Source organism: Erpetoichthys calabaricus, chromosome 7 (assembly GCF_900747795.2).
Source record: "Erpetoichthys calabaricus chromosome 7, fErpCal1.3, whole genome shotgun sequence".
Classification (NCBI taxonomy): domain Eukaryota; kingdom Metazoa; phylum Chordata; class Cladistia; order Polypteriformes; family Polypteridae; genus Erpetoichthys; species Erpetoichthys calabaricus.
The window spans coordinates 37,956,819-37,973,441 of NC_041400.2; the positions used below are offsets into that span (position 1 = coordinate 37,956,819).

A 16,623-nucleotide genomic window follows, 5' to 3' on the forward strand; every position below is an offset into this window, starting at 1 on the left:
CATTGCCAAAGACATACATGTTCGGTTAAGTGTGTTTAGGACTGAACCCTGTGATGGACTGGTGCCATATCCAGGCTTAGATCCTGCCTTGGACCTGATGCTACCAGCCCCTTGCAATATTGAATTGGGTTAAGCAGCTTGAGATGTTATGTTATAAAGGACAATGCTTACTTTATATCACAACTTTTCCAATTCACATTATGAAAACTGCAAGTAAAGGTTCATTGGCACACTGAAAATATTAATATCGATGAGGAATTCAGGGCAAAGCAGATGAGTCCCATTAAACTGTAACATTCACCTTATAAAAGGTAGGATAGCTACACTTCACTGCCCATAATGGAAGTGAATGATGTTCAAAAGATATATTAGCATTAAAATATTCAGTCCTGGACCCCTCTTCCCCCTTACTGCTCCCGCCAATGATTGGTGAAATTCATTACATCTGTAAGTGTATTGTGATTAAGAAAACAGTACGCACATAAGAAGGTGATAGGACGCTCGTTTAGGACAAAATACCTTATCTCCGGTGCGAATACAAACATCAAGAGATACAAATATAACAAATAGTACAAATAAAAAGAAGGTGAATAATTAAAGATTAAGATGAAATGACAATGAATATCCATCCATCCATTTTCCAACCCGCTGAATCCGAACACAGGGTCACAGGGGTCTGCTGGAGCCAATCCCAGCCAACACAGGGCACAAGGCAGGAAACAATCCTGGGCAGGGTGCCAACCCACCGCAGGACACACACAAACACACCCACACACCAAGCACACACTAGGGCCAATTTAGAATCGCCAATCCACCTAACCTGCATGTCTTTGGACTGTGGGAGGAAACCGGAGCGCCCGGAGGAAACCCACGCAGACACGGGGAGAACATGCAAACTCCACGCAGGGAGGACCCGGGAAGCGAACCCAGGTCCCCAGGTCTCCCAACTGCGAGGCAGCAGCGCTACCCACTGCGCCACCGTGCCGCCCTGACAATGAATATCCTGTCTCAAAGTTCTTGCTGAATGATGTAGAAGAAAAACAGTCAGAAGATGGATATGGCAGGTTTCTCGCTGTCCTGAGGAATAGAGAGTGAGTCCATGTCACCAGCGGGAGAAACATCAGGCCATATATCGAAACCCATACATCTTGTCTGGTATTCACCTCTCTGTTTCTTTTCTTCTGGGTGGCCACCCCACAAATAGCGGACGTCCTTAGGTGAACTTCACTTCTGCTGTCTTCCTAGGCTCAGATAGCCAAGCACTTTAGTTTGACGTTTCCCTTCTCTCTCCTCCTCTTTCTCAGTTAGCAGTTGTCCTTAAAAAAAAAGTTTCCAGCTAAAATGTCCCATTTCCTGCCCTGGTAGTCATTGTAACGTGATGCCTGCCCTAGGCAGCTGGAAATCTTACAAAGCGGGGTCTCCAAGCCGTTGACTACTATGCCCAAATGGATTTTTCCTTCAGCATTCTAAAGTCCCTGTCATAAAGTGACAGCATTCAGAGAAAAGCAAACCAGATTTTAATTTTGTATAGTCTTTCTATCAAATGTCAGCAGTGCATTTAATATCAAAAATGAACTGACTGAACAGCCCACCGCAGGGCACACACATACACACCAAGCACACACTAGGGACAATTTAGGATTGCCAATGCACCTAACCTGCATGTCTTTGGACTGTAAGAGGAAACCGGAGCACCCGGAGGAAACCCGCGCAGACAAAAGGAGAACATGCAAACTCCACACAGGGAGGACCCAGGAAGCAAACCCAGGTCTCCTTACTGCGAAGCAGCAGCGCTACCACTGTGCCACCGTGATAATCATTATACTTCAGTTTAATTTAATTACGTGATTATATTGAATCTGTCAGGTACATCTTTGGCTGGAGGTTTAAATTGAGACCTATAAGATTGATAATTGTATTTTAAGTGATAATATGATTATGTGAAGAAATGTGGTTTTTTTCTTTAAAAATCAAAGTGCAATAAATAAATAAATAAAGTGTCTTAATACAGCCCAATGATTTTGAAATGGAACCCTTTGAAGGGTATATTTCTCTGACACTTGTAAACAGATTTTGCAAAAAGTAATCAACTGCACCCTTGACATTTCAAACTGTAAATTAACTGTTTGGCATCTAAACCGTGCCCCCCCCCCCCAAACCATACTGCACCGTTCCCAGTCGAGTCTCCATATTTCATTGTACACGTCTGGCAGGGCGCTATTTACAACTTTGCCTTGGGCAGAAAAAATGCACTGAGTTTGGTACAGGTATAAATCTGACTAGAGCTGGCAGTCCACAAAAATTGAGTGATCGTGCAAGAAGAAGGCCAGAGATGGAGACCCCCTAAAATCTATGAGAATTCTCAAAGTTCTGTAGTCTCATGAGACCAAAATTGAGCTTTTTGGCCATGACACCAAACCCCATGTTTGGTGTAAGCTGAACTCTGCACATCACCAAAAACACAACACCCCCACTGTAAGCCATGGGTGCTTCTCTGTAGAAGATAATAGAAGAATAGAAGATAAAATGAATTCAGCAAAGCCCAGGGAAATCCTGGTGGAAAACCTGATGCAGTATGTGAGTAACTTGCGTCTTGGAAGTGAAATTGTTTGGATTAAAACAGCACTGCTAAAATTCTGGAGTGGCCGAGTCAGACTCCAGATATCAACTGGATTGAGAATTTGTGGCTGAACTTGAAAAAGGCTGCTCACTCCTGATCTCTGTGAAGCCTAATAGAGAGTTTGAGCAGTTTTGCAAAAAAGAAAGAACAAAAAGGGCAGTGTGCAGATGTGCAAAGCTGACAGAGACTTGTCCACATGGACTCAAGGCTGTCATGGCGGACAAAGGTGCCTCTACTAAACACTGACTTGAAGGGGGTGAATCCTTAGATAAACAATGATTTTGTGTTTTATATTTGTAATCTCTTTAGGTGAATTTACAAAGTTCTGCTTTCACCTTTACAATAATGATTTTTTTTTCTGTTGATCAAATAAGTCAGATTAAATCCATTGTGATTCAGTGTTGTGTAACAGTTAAATGTGAAAACATCCAATGGATGAATACTTTTTAGAGGTGGTGTATATTTGTTTGCTTTTGCTGCTTACCCAGAGTGACAAAACATGTTTAGAAAAATCTGAGGTGCACCAGAATCTTAATCGAAATGTATGCTTGTGTTTGTTGTAGTCAATGAAGAAAAAACATGGTATATACGTTACAGTGCTGTATATTGTCTGGAATTACTTTGCCAACGACTACAAGGTGATGCAACAAGAGAAGGCTTGAGAAATGCAGCCTGGAAGTCCCTTCAGAGCCACCTGAGTAAAGAAAAGGATTGCCGAGTGTTAGAAGCGACTGAATTGGCCAAGGTAAACATCCCCTTCAAAGGTCTTTCCATCCGCCTGCTCATGTTTTTACTGGACCTGCTTAATCTCATTTTGAGGTCTTGGAGAGATGCTGAACATATTCAAAGCCTTGTGTGAATCTTAAGTCTGACAATGACGACAAAAATCTTTAAAAGATTTCTAGCCAATGGTACAGGGTTATCCCATTCATCTGAAAGTTTAGAATATTATTTCATTTTCACAAATCTTTATCATATATGAAATAATTTACAATACTGCTTGACGCTGGAATGCTCTCCCTTTGTCTTTGGAGGCTTACTCTGCACACTCTGGTGTAGTTGAATGTGTGTGCATGAGTGTGAAATGGCATCCTGTTTGATTTCTGTCTTGGGGTAGATGCTGCCAGGATAGGTTTATGGATTTAAAAACTAAATGGCTACCAGTATTTAAAATGTGTCCTTTAAGGTTTCTGGTCCACCATCCCATGCAGGATACAGAGCTACCAGCAGCTTAGGCATGGTCTACAAAAATGATAAATGAATTAAAGTGTTCAAACAATTTGAGAATGAAATCAATGACCACAATCACCCTTAATACAATCCCATAAAATAAATTTAAAGTAAAGTAATGTCAGTTAACATAAGCAGGAATACAAAGGTCAAGTGGATATTATGAAACAATGATCAAGAATTAAAATCACTGAAAACAGCAGAATGTCACTTAGTATCGGTGTAAATACCAATAAGTCAGGATCTTCATAGATATTAGGAAGCCATAAAGCAGAATACACTCTTGGAGAGCAAAGCTTTGCAACTGTGATAGACACAGACTGTGTACGCTTCTAGCCATTCATGCATCCATCTGGTATCGAATGATCTTAATCCATTTCAGGGCTTGTGGGGCTTCAGGCACTCGACATTAACCAACACTGAATTTGGAACACGCTGGATGTGGGCACACTTAGGCATACTGTACATCTACACCAGGACAAATTCTATGCAGGTAACCTAATGCACAAATATTTGGGTTTGTGAAGAAATATTAGAGAACTGGAGAAAGTTCATTCAAACTGCTGTGGGAGATCGCCAGGACACAGACAGGCAGACACCGATGGTTCAAACACCAACATATGTTTATTATACATTTTCAATATGAACAACTGCACGCACAACCCAGTGCCCCTGCACCAGTCACCCTTAGGCCTCTCTCTGCAATGCCTTCTGTCCTCTTCCACCTGCCTCCCTCCATTGAATGCCGGTAGAAGTTCATCGGGAGGTACAGTACCTGGAGCACATCCAGGTGAATATGAAAGGGGCTGCCTCCCTCCATTCAATGGCCATTCAATGCTCCAGGTACCTCCCGATGAACTTCTGCCGGCACTCCCTGGTGTGGTGGAAGTACCGGCTGTGCACCCGGAAGCACTCCAGGTGTCCCTGGTCTTCGTCCCCCCCAGCATTTCCGGGTGTGGCGGAAGTGCTGAGGACCAGGACTCTCCAGGCATTTGGGCACCCCCTGGCAGTGACCATGGGCCCCTATAGGGTTGAGCTTCCATGCTTCTTTCCCATGGTCATAGCCACCAGGGCAGTCACCCTCTCATGGTCCGGAGGAGGCGTAATCCCTCCTTCGGTTCTTCCGGGCATATAGACTGGGTACCGCCCCCAGCCGCTCACCACACTGCATATGGGCAGAGATTTGAAATCAGGACTGCAGAGCTACTGAATGAGGCAGCAGCACTAACCATTACAGCAGAATCAGACAGCTATATGTGAAATGATGTTTAAACAGGTGAAGATTAAGAACAAGTTAGCTCATGGTTTATTTTTTCAGCATTATGTTTTCTTTATTAATTGACTGTAATTTGATGTTATATTTTAACTGTACTGTATTTAAAATTAGATTTTAAGTGGCATTGCATACATTCTAAATACTTTTCCTTTTCCATGCCAGTACACCCTCCTGTACACACCTAAAACTGAGCTGTAAAAATGGTGCTGTCCTTAGGATGGGATGTAAACCCAAAGTCCTGACTCTCTGTGATCATTTAAGGTCCCTGGGCATCCTTCGTAAGGAGTAGAGTTTATCCTAGTGATTGCCCCCTAATCATCCCCTGTCTCTAACTGGCTCTCTCTCACCACTTTACCACCTAACAGCTAATGTGTGGTGAGCGTACTAGTGCAAAATGGCTGCTGTCGCATCAACCAGGTGGATGCTGCGCAATAGTCGTGGTTGAAGTGGCTCCCCATTCACTGTGTAAAATGTTTTGAGTAGTCAGAAAAGTGCTATATTAATGTGAAAAATTATTATTATTATTGTTATTATTATTATTAAACTACACTTACTCCCCACCCCCCACTTATTAACCTTATAGAGTTTTAAAACAAGTGGGCAAAGGAACACTTCAAATAATGAAAAGCAAGCTCAGAAATATCCACTTCTTTCGCTTATAGCCAAGCACTCTGTGTAGGGCAGCATTTCTTACTACTGTCCCTAGTGACCCTCTGTGTCTGCTGGCTTCACAGTAGCCAAGCTCCTAATCATTGAAGAATATGTCAGGTTAAATGCATGCATTGACAGTGATATTGATCATGGAAAGATAGACCTAGAAATGGCATCATCATCTTTACAGCCCAGGGCGGTGTGCTGACACATAAAAGAGAAACATATGGAGAGAAGACAAAGAAAGATAAAGACACCTGTTCAGAGGATTGTTTGCTTAAACATATCACCGGCATCTCAGTTAATCTGTTGCAGCCTTAGGCAGTCTGTTCTGGCTCAACTCATCCCAGTTTCTCATTACAGCAATCTTCACTATTGTTGTTTTCACATTAAATGTGACATCATTTTCAGTTCCACTAAAAAGCCAAAGATTGATGGGGAGGTTTGATATCATACTGCCTATTGTAAAAGTCCTCTCTGTCTATCTATCTATCTATCTATCTATCTATCTATCTATCTATCTATCTATCTATCTATCTATCTATCTATCTATCTATCTATCTATCTATCTATCTATCTATCTATCTATCTATCTATCTATCTATCTATCTATCTATCTATCTATAAATGAGCTTTTCTCCTATCTATCTATCTATCTATCTATCTATCTATCTATCTATCTATCTATCTATCTATCTATCTATCTATCTATCTATCTATCTATCTATCTATCTATCTATCTATCTTTCTTAAGACCCCAGGTAAATGATTTTTAAAGCTAGTCATATGGGCAGTAAGTGCTAACACTATATAACATTAGACAGAAGCTCCCTTTAACTTTCTTTTATTCTTTGTTTTTCATGAATACTGTAAGCCCCTCCCACCTCTGCTACCTAAGTATGTTAGTTTTGGCTGCCCAGATTGGAGAGCTTTATTCAATATTGAGATTTAACCAAATACAATCTACCATTATGCTATTTTCCTCTTTTTAAAAGGCATCAGCATTATTCTAGTTTTATTATTTAACTTATATGCACTGATTATATATAATAGAAATGAGCATAAGCAGTTCAAAAATATTTTTAACATTCAAAATGACTGAGCAGATGACAGTGGTTACTGTGGTGGCCTCACACCTCCTTTAAGACTGCATTTAAATTACACTCCAGTCATTGCCTGTTGTTTGCATGCCCCCCAAGTCCTCATGTATCTTTCTCTGGACATTGGAGTTTTCCTCCTACAGCCCAAACATGTGTGTCGCAGGTCCATTGTTTGCTTTAAATTGGCCCAGAAGGATTAAGTTTTGGTGTGTGTGTGTGCGTTATGATTGAGTGGCTCCTTGTTGTGTGTTGTTTCCTGCTTTGTGGTTGATGCTGCTTGGACACGTTCCAGCACCCACAACTCTGAACATTTTTAATAATAAGTAAATGGATGGGTGTAGTAAGGGGGCGCCCTGTAATCAACTCTTGCCCCCTCAAGGGTTGGTTACTTTTTTGTGCTGCCAGGATAAGCCGCAACCCTCATATCTTTGAACTGGACACAATGGGCAAAATTGAATCTTATTGGTCTCTAATTAGAGATTACAGTGCACATCTAGATCTGTAGTTGTAAAATTACTCGTAAATCCTTCTAAATGTCTTGAAGAAAGTGATTCTTTGATTGTTTAGTACAAGTGTCCCAGGGGTCTTGCTGATTATTATTTTCATTAAAAGAACTGTTTTGTGAATAACACTTTAGTTACAACAAATAGAATATGACACACTAAACCATCTGGAATTGGGTATTAGAAAATACCGAGCAGGCTGTGGTAGTGAGTGGGCCAGAAGATTAAAATCAGCTTTAACGAATACTGTGCAAATAGTCAAGAGTTCTGGATGATTCCTACATTTTGTAAGTGTTAATATTAATTCTAGTCTTTTTAGTTTTTAATAAAAGTCAGCATTCAGATTGTTCAAAATTAACAGTGGTGATGGTGGAGTTTCCATGTTCTTGACATGTCTGCTTTGGATTTCCTACCCTGACATTTGTGTTAGATGAACTCGCAACACTAAACTGGCCTGATGTGTGTGTATGTGTGTGTGAGGGTGTGCGTGTGTGTGCGCGCGTGTGTGTGTGTGTGTGTGAGGGTGTGCATGTGTGTGTGTGTGTGTGTGTGTGAGTGAATGGGTCTTACAATGGCTGCAGCTGTATATACTGTAGATCTGCTTCTTGCTTTGCACCCATTGCCTCTGTCATAACCCCCAGTAGTTTATATAATTGGACAAGTTTTCTTAGACTCTTAAAATACGTATCTGTCCTTATTCGTTCTTCTTTTCTTTCTTTGCTGCTATAGCATGAGGTGTAAACTACTGTAGTATACTGTATAATAGTTAGACTAACAAAGATTGTAACAAAGAGGTCGCATTTTCCTGACTTTCTCTTGTCGGCCCCTGGAATCAATCCCTAACAGCAGCCAAAGAAAACACATATTTTTTACTTTTGTTCACTCAAATTATAATTTTTGGAAATATTGTTTTTCATCCGAGTTCCCTATTGGCTTGTATGCTACAACCCTTGCATTTCATGACAGCGTCCTTGTATTCATTGAACCTGCACCACAAGACTAAAGACTTGTGCTGCTTCCATATTTGTAGCCATCAGCTGCAGTGTGCTGGATATGAAATGAACATTTGAATGTTTTGATGCAACATCAGATGGAGTTGTATACATGGAAATAAATGCATGGATGTTATGGAAAATGTGGCGACACTGCAAGTATAGAGGTTTAGAGCAAAAGGACCAGGAGGTGACATGAAAGACAAGGAATCGTAGTTAAAAAATGGAAAGTGAGGATAAAAAATATCGGGAACCAAAATTACACCAAGCCACCAAAACTAAAGGGCAGGATAAAGACTGAGAGTCAAAGATCAAAGCATTCAAAACTAGAAGATCAAAACCTGACACTTGACAAGAAGCTACAGTAACTCGCACTGATAACGAGTGGGTTTTTGTATCCACCAAGGGATAACCTGAAGACATGATCACTGCCATATGTATACATGGTGTCACGTGTGGCAAGTCCTAAGACATTGTGTAAATAATGAAATTCAAGATGGTAAAAATAAAGAATTTGCTCATTTCAGTTCAAAACATGAAACAATATAAGAATTAAATTCTGTAATGAAAAATCTTTTATAAAAGCAAAAATACACACATAATGTATACTACAGAAGGAAGTCCTCATAAGTCATCAAAAAAGAAGCAATGACGTCTCTTTTCATGAACGTGTTAATATGCTTGCCAGGATAGGCTCCAGCTTCCCTATTCAGAATTAAGCGGATTTGGAAGATGGAAGGACAGACGTTACTGCACACCTGATCTGTTCTGCCGCTAGGTTTTGAAAGAGTGAGTGTTGTGTGATCTGAAATGTAGAGTTTAGAGACATTTTATCGTTAATGACTGCTTCTTGCTGTTGTTTGATTTAAACCTATAAAACACTGAGGCTTCCTCCACTGTAAAACATTTTCATCTAAAAACAGAAAAAAATTCTGTCCACGCTAGCATTTTCACATTGTTTATGAAAATATCTCTGTGCACATTAATGCAGCTGAAAACGCATATGATGTAGCCATTTGTCTACAATGGGCATTCGCGCAACGGCAGAAGAGGAAGTTAGCTCCATGACGGGACAGAAACACATCAGGTCATGGGATTCATTGCAAAATTGTAGCAACCAGTAAATTATATACCTTGTGTGCATGTGTGAACATTTAAACTGTACAAATGAAATTTAGAAGTACAACACAACAAGCACCATGAACAAGCAAATCCTCAATGTCTACTACGTTGGAATATGGTTTTCTTCCATGAAGGGTGACCAATCACGGAGTGACAAGTTGTAATCTGCTGGATCCAATCAGGGAAGGGCCAAGCAATAAGAAGGAACCAATCAGAGCACAATTACAGCCTGCATTTTCAGAACTATTTGTTTTCACCCATCCACACTGCAACATTTTCAGAAATATACAGTGCTGGAGGGCATTTTGGAAAGTCTCTGTTTTTGGGTGTTGCAAAACACCAGGGTAGGGTAGAATTAAGACAGTAACAGAGACTAATATCTGCATTTTAAAAATTAAAACTTAGTAGTGTGAATGTAACCTGAGTCTCTTCATTCTGCCAACTGTAGAACTACAAGCATGGAACTCTGCATCACTGCCTATGGAGAACATTTTCAACACAGCCCTTAAATGATCAGCACCATTCTTTAATAAAACTCTTTAATAATAACAAAATAATTATTTCAAATTTAACATATAGCATTTATCATTCCTTTATTGCTAAAAAAAAAGTTCTTAATGACACTGACACTAAGACCAGACTGCTTTTTCGTGGTCCATCCTGTTTAAACGTTATGTTTGCTACTTATTGCTGCCTTGTTTTTAGATATACTATATTTGTCATTATTGTGTAGTGCACTGGGCTCTTACATGGAAGTGAATGTAATAAGAATAAACTGCAAATGTGAAGACTTTGATTGACACAGGTAATGTCATTTATTACACAAGAAAAATTAAAGTTAAAATACAGCAATTTCTTAGTAAATACAATATACTCAATACTTTTGGAATGACCTTCCTGCTATACATTCCATACATATTCAATAAATAGTTCTGTTTGTGCCACATTATTCCAAAACAGAATTTGTGGAATAAATATACAGTGGAATCCATAGATTGTTGAGCACTGGTGTTGCCATTTAAGCCTAATTGTACACCCAATTTTGTAAGCTGAAATTAAAAAGTCATAAGCCTGTGAAATGGACACATTGAGCAACATTTTATATGTGCTCACACCAGTTTGTAATAATAATAATAATAATAATACATTTTATTTATATAGTGCTTTTCCCATGCTCAAGGTGCTCAATGCAGTTTGCTGTATAGGGCAGACAGAGAGTGCACGTCTGAATAATCAAACAAGGAAAATGTCATCCTGCCAATGCTTATTTATTCAAGTAGCTTTGAATAGGAGCCTTTGGTGTACAGCGGTTATAGACACTGCTGTACTTCACCATATTAGACGACATTTATTGATGTAAGATGTCTGGTTGTCCAAAGGACAATGGACACCAGGAAGCTTATTTTCTTCAGGAACACTGCCAGCTAGGAGTTTTGTTTTTGCCTTTCCCCTTGCCTCCTGGTCCCATCTTCAGTAAATCTACTTTTCTTTTCAGTTTTCTGTTATGTTTTCCCCAGAGTTTAAGGACCTCTATATTACTAATCACTTCAGTTGAAACACGTGCTTGTATATGTCAATGTACCTTAGTTATAGACTCTTCTGCTAATGTTTTGCATTTCTGTGTCTGTGTATGCAGGCTGAGCTTGTCTTCAGTGAACAGCACTATACAAAAATAGAGTGAAATTTATTGAAAAAAATTAATGTGAGGAAGCAAGCTGTGCAGAAACATTTTGGCAGCCTAAGTGAGCTACGACTTTGCTACCCCACTTGTATGACTGAAATAGTAATATCATATGGGTAGTGATTTTGATGAGCAGATGTAGAGATAGTCTTCTATTTCATATTAGAAATAGGCTGAGCATTGAAACAGATTTATGGTATTAGATATGTGACCAAATGCATGATTAGAGGGAAAAATTAGGACAGCAGCATTGAAATATGCTCAGTAAGCCTGAATTGAGTGGATTCAATGCGCAGACCCCATTATTTGCTTATTGTCATTTGCTGTAAATGCACAACTGGAGCTTGTCATGCCTTAGATGTTAAAAGCAGGTTCCTGCAGTGCAAAGTAAATTGATTGGTCCCTGTATTGTCTATTGGTAATTAAAGAATATAATACACTTGTATTATAGAGCAATTTACAAATCAGCTATGAATGGCTGTTTTTGTATGAATTATCAGTGAGCTAGTAATAAATTATTAAAAACAATATGAGTTCCTGTTCTCATTTGTGTTACATGCATCTTAATACACTTTAGAAATCTCTCTATTGATAAAGTACAATCTCTTTTTCTTTGTTCTTTATGCACAGCTTTGTTTTTCAATCCACAGACTTGAAATTTGTCCACAGGTACTTTTCACTGGTGTTGATTGACAAAATTTGCTAAAGAATTTTATTACAACAAATATTCTGGGTTCACTCGTGACCTTGTTTGCAGAATATCTTCATGGACATTCATTGTGCAGCCATCTTAGATGGACATTTTTTTCCCTGCACCCCATGATGCTTTGTGAGGCCAGCATGACATCAAAGAGCTGTGGCAGTCATACGCAGAACTTTCATGCATGGGTGCTTTAAGCATTTCCACCCCACATTTTACATTGCTGCCCAATTTTCTTTTTCATGCTTGATATTAGGCGGCATGGTGGCGCAGTTGCCTCACAGTTAGGAGACCTGGGTTCGCTTCCCGGGTCCTCCCTGCGTGGAGTTTTCATGTTCTCCCCGTGTCTCCTCCAGGTGCTCCGGTTTCCTCCCACAGTCCAAAGACATGCAGTTTAGGTGGATTGGTGATTCTAAATTGGCCCTAGTGTGTGCTTGGTGTGTGTGTGTGTATATGTGTCCTGCGAAGGGTTGGCGCCCTGCCCAGGATTTGTTTCTGTCTTGCGCCCTGTGTTGGCTGGGATTGGCTCCAGCAGACCTCCTGTGTTCAGATTCAGCGGGTTGGGAAATGGATGGATGCTTGATATCACTAGTTAATCTGTACTGTGGCCACATACCAACTTCAGACAGTGGAATGAGGCAATCTCATACCACCGCTTTGTGGCTCGGCCAGTCAGTGTCCCGAACACGGGAACTCTGTGAGTGCAATAACATGCACACACACACAGACATAAATATATACAGTATATTGTAAGCTGTAGCGCTGATCGCACCCTCAGAGGACACAGACACCCCTAGGAAAACTCCTGAAACAGCTGACAGTCTACCTTCACATTGCTCCTTGTCCTTCTTACTTGCGCTATAATGCGCGATAAACCTCTCACGCGGTTTGCAGAACATAAAATCACTACTGAACCCAATGTTCGGGTACAGATATGGCCGTATCGGATTCCGGGAGCGCGACGAAATATTGTGTGCAAGGAAGTCAAGAAGATGCTGGCATTAGGTGTAATACGTGAAAGTAAAAGTGACTGGTCCAGCCCGGTCGTGTTAGTCCCAAAGCAAGATGGTTCAGTTCGCTTCTGTATCGATTTCAGGCGCTTAAATAAGGTCTCTAAATTTGATGCTTATCTGATGCCCCGTGTTGACGAGCTGTTGGAAAAACTGGGTCAGGCGAGCTATATCTCTATGCTAGATCACACGAAGGGTTATTGGCAGGTGCCTCTAGAGACTGGCAGTTGTGAGAAAACAGCATTCGCAACTCCTGACGGACTTTACGAATTTACGAGACTCCCGTTTGGTCTTCATGGGGCACCTCTAACTTTCCAGCGTATGATGGATCAGATCCTGCGTCCTCATTCTGAATATTCCGGGGCGTATCTTGATGATGTCGTGATTTTCAGCAATGATTAGCAAACGCATTTAGAGTGACTTCAAGCTGTTCTTGAAAGCTTGAGACAGGCTGGCCTTACTGCTAACCCAAAGAAATGTAAACTGGGTATGTCTGAGACTCATTACTTAGGTTATTCTATGGGCAGGAGTTTACTTCGGCCACAATTAAGGAAAGTGGAAGAGATTCTTGCTTACCCGCGACCAAAAACACAGAAACAGATACGCGCCTTTCTGGGGCTTGCTGGTTACTACAGAAGGTTCATCCCTAACTTTGCACATAGGGCTGCTACTCTTTCAGAACTTACAAAAGGCAGGAGAAACCGCCCTATTTTATGGACAGAAATTTGTGAACGTTCCTTCTGTGATTTGAAAACTGCTTTGTCTACTTATTCGGTTCTGCGAAATCCCGATTTCTCAAAGGATTTTGTCTTACAAACGGACGCAAGTAAGTTTGGTGTAGGCGCAGTCCTGTCACAGATTTTTGATGGAGAAGAGCACCCTATCACAAATTTGAGTAGGAAATTACTTCCTAGGGAACACAATTATTCGACAATAGAGAAGGAATGTTTGATGATTAGATGGGCTGTCGAAGCGCTTCGTTATTACTTATGGGGTCGAAATTTCACTTTGGTAACTGATCATGCTCCACTTCAATGGTTATACCGTCAGAAAGATACAAACTCTCGTCTCATGAGATGGTTTCTGGGCTTACAACCTTACAGTTTTACGGTAAAGCATCGACCAGGCTCTGAGCATGTCAACGCAGACGTATTATCATGGCTGTATGAACCTGGTCCAGAGAGTCACTTGATTCATGAGAATGTGAATAAAGCTGAGGAGGGGGGTGTAAGCTGGAGCTCTGATCGCACCCTCAGAGGACACAGACACCCCTGGGAAAACCCCTGAAACGGCTGACAGTCTACCTTCACATTGCTCCTTACCCTTCTTACTTGCGCTATAACGCGCGATAAACCTCTCATACGGTACTCCGCTTACTTAAAAGTATTGTGCAGTGCCTGTCAGCTTTGGAATTGGTTGTTTTGTTTCTCTCTCTCTCTCTCTCTCTCTCTCTGACATTCTCTGCTCCTGGCGGAACTGTCATCCCTGACTTGTCATGGAGCACGTTTAAACTTTTGAAAAGAGACAAATGTTTGTTTGCAGTGCTTTGAATAAAGTTGCTTTTTTTCTACAACCTCCTGTGTCTCTGTGCAAATCTGTGACCCAAGCGTAACATGCACACACACACAGACATAAATATATACAGTATATATACTGTAAACTAGCTGTGTAAGCCCGTGCTGTAAAAAGCCCGAGGTCCTAGAAACTATTGAAATCATCAGAAAAAAATTGAAATGTAGAGATGTCAGGTAATTGAAATGAACTATTCTGGGCGTCTCTCTCCTAGGAGGATTCGTTTTGCCAACATGCTCGCATTGCTTGTGCATTAATGGCAGGAGGAAAAGTAAAAGGGATATCGTTTTGCCAATGTTAGAGGCTAAGTGACTTTATGTTTCTTCTGAGATTTCGTTTTGCTGATGTGCTGGCCTCACTTGTGATATTAGCAGATAAGCGAGTTTTCTGTTTCCTCAGAGGTGGAGCCCTTACCCCAACTCCACCTCTCACAGACAGATGCACACACTTCCATGTGCAGACGTTTATATATAAGATAAATATATGTGTGTTTTACTTATTGCTAGTTTGTGGCCATTTGCTGTATTTTGTTTATGGTTCTCCTCTCCACATCATTTGTTGTTTGAGGCATTGTGGCTCAGTGGCACTGCTACCTTGCAGTTCAGGTCAACTTGGGGTTGGAGCTTGTGGTAAAAATTCCTATAGTGTGATCTACTGACAGAGAAACAGTGACATGCAGAGTATGATGGTGAAGCTACGAACATCTTTGTGTCCCCAAAGCTTATTGTGAGTCTGGTAACAGACCAGGGGTCTCATGTATAACGCCGTGCGTAGAACTCACACTATAACATGGCGTAAGCACAAAAGCGGGATTGTGCGTACGCACAGAAAAATCCAGATCCAGGAATCTGTGTGCACGCAAAATTTTACGTTCTTCCACTACATAAATCCCGATCCGCGTGAAAAGTAACGCACGTGCACGTGCCTTCTGTCCCGCCCCAACTCCTCCCAGAATTACGCCTCTTTGAATATGCAAATCAATATAAATAGCCTTCTGTGAAAAGACAATGGGAAAAGCACAGGGGAAAATATAAGAATTTCAGCAAATACCAAGTGGAGGCAAAGGAAAAACATACTATTTGTTGGTTTAAACAGTGGTATAATCAACAAAAGAAAGTTGATCGAGTGACAGAGTGTCGGAGAAACTCGAAAGATCAAGTTCACAAAGTCGCACAGTACCCGAAATAAAAAAGAAATCACATATCAAAGTCGCCGTGAAAAGGCAAGTCGTAGCCCACCGTCTGAGTGTCATATGAAAGCTTATTAGGGTACAGACAAAAAAAAAATTGGCACACAGTGGGAAAAAAGCACGAAATGTCAACTTTAATCTCGAAATTTCCACTTTAATCACGTAGTTTATTTTGCCATTAAAGTAGAACATCATAAACCTCATCTTAAAATTGTTTATTTTACTAGTTTCTCAAGTAGCACGTTAAATGCTTTGTTCTGTGTTTGATCTTCTATGTGCTCTATGTGTGTGAATCACTACGTGCTTCCGTTCTTTCTCTTTCTCCGACAGGACACAGAATCCATTACATTTGAGATATTACAGCTCTCTGAATAATTAAAATACTGAGATGTATACGTGATATCATTTTCATGATGATAGCAATGAAAGCATGTTATTAAACATGGGAACACGATGGCGCAGTGATTGTTCATATCTCACGCAAGAGGCTTGCTGCGCCATGTGCGACCTTCGATGAAATAATTTATTACAGAAGTACTGTCTCTTTCAAACGTACTTTTCTTTCTCCAAATACCCAATCGCCACACAATCAGCTCTGTAATAGACGTTAAGCCATCTGTAAGCTTAGAACGCCGATTCTTCAAAACTTTTAAGGAACATTGAAATATCTTCGTAGTACATGTTTAATTATTCTATCCGTCTATCCTTCCAGTGTCGTGTCAGCACCAGCAATAATACAGCGCAAGGCAGGAGCTATCCGTGAACTAGCTATACGCTGCGGCACCGTGTCCTCACATGTTTAATTATTAACAATGCAGATTATTTAAATGAAGTTAAAGTTTTATCTGTATACTATAAGCAACATATTTTGCTGCATTTCATCTTAAAAATGATATTGTCATCATACGCGCTTTATAAAGTAGCGCAGGTTGTGCAATATTATAACTGTAGTGTAAGTTTACAGTGAGGTAATTGTA

At 40.5% G+C, this 16,623-nt stretch overlaps 1 protein-coding gene across 1 annotated transcript in view; it reads left to right on the forward strand.

The window, feature by feature from the left end:
- Window positions 1-16,623, forward strand: part of tmem232 (transmembrane protein 232) — a 180,029-nt gene that overhangs the window by 81,250 nt on the left and 82,156 nt on the right. Inside the window, exon 11 of the mRNA XM_028804512.2 lies at window positions 3,184-3,365. Coding sequence (XP_028660345.2) covers window positions 3,184-3,365 — 182 coding nt within the window. The remainder of the gene's footprint in view (window positions 1-3,183; window positions 3,366-16,623) is intronic.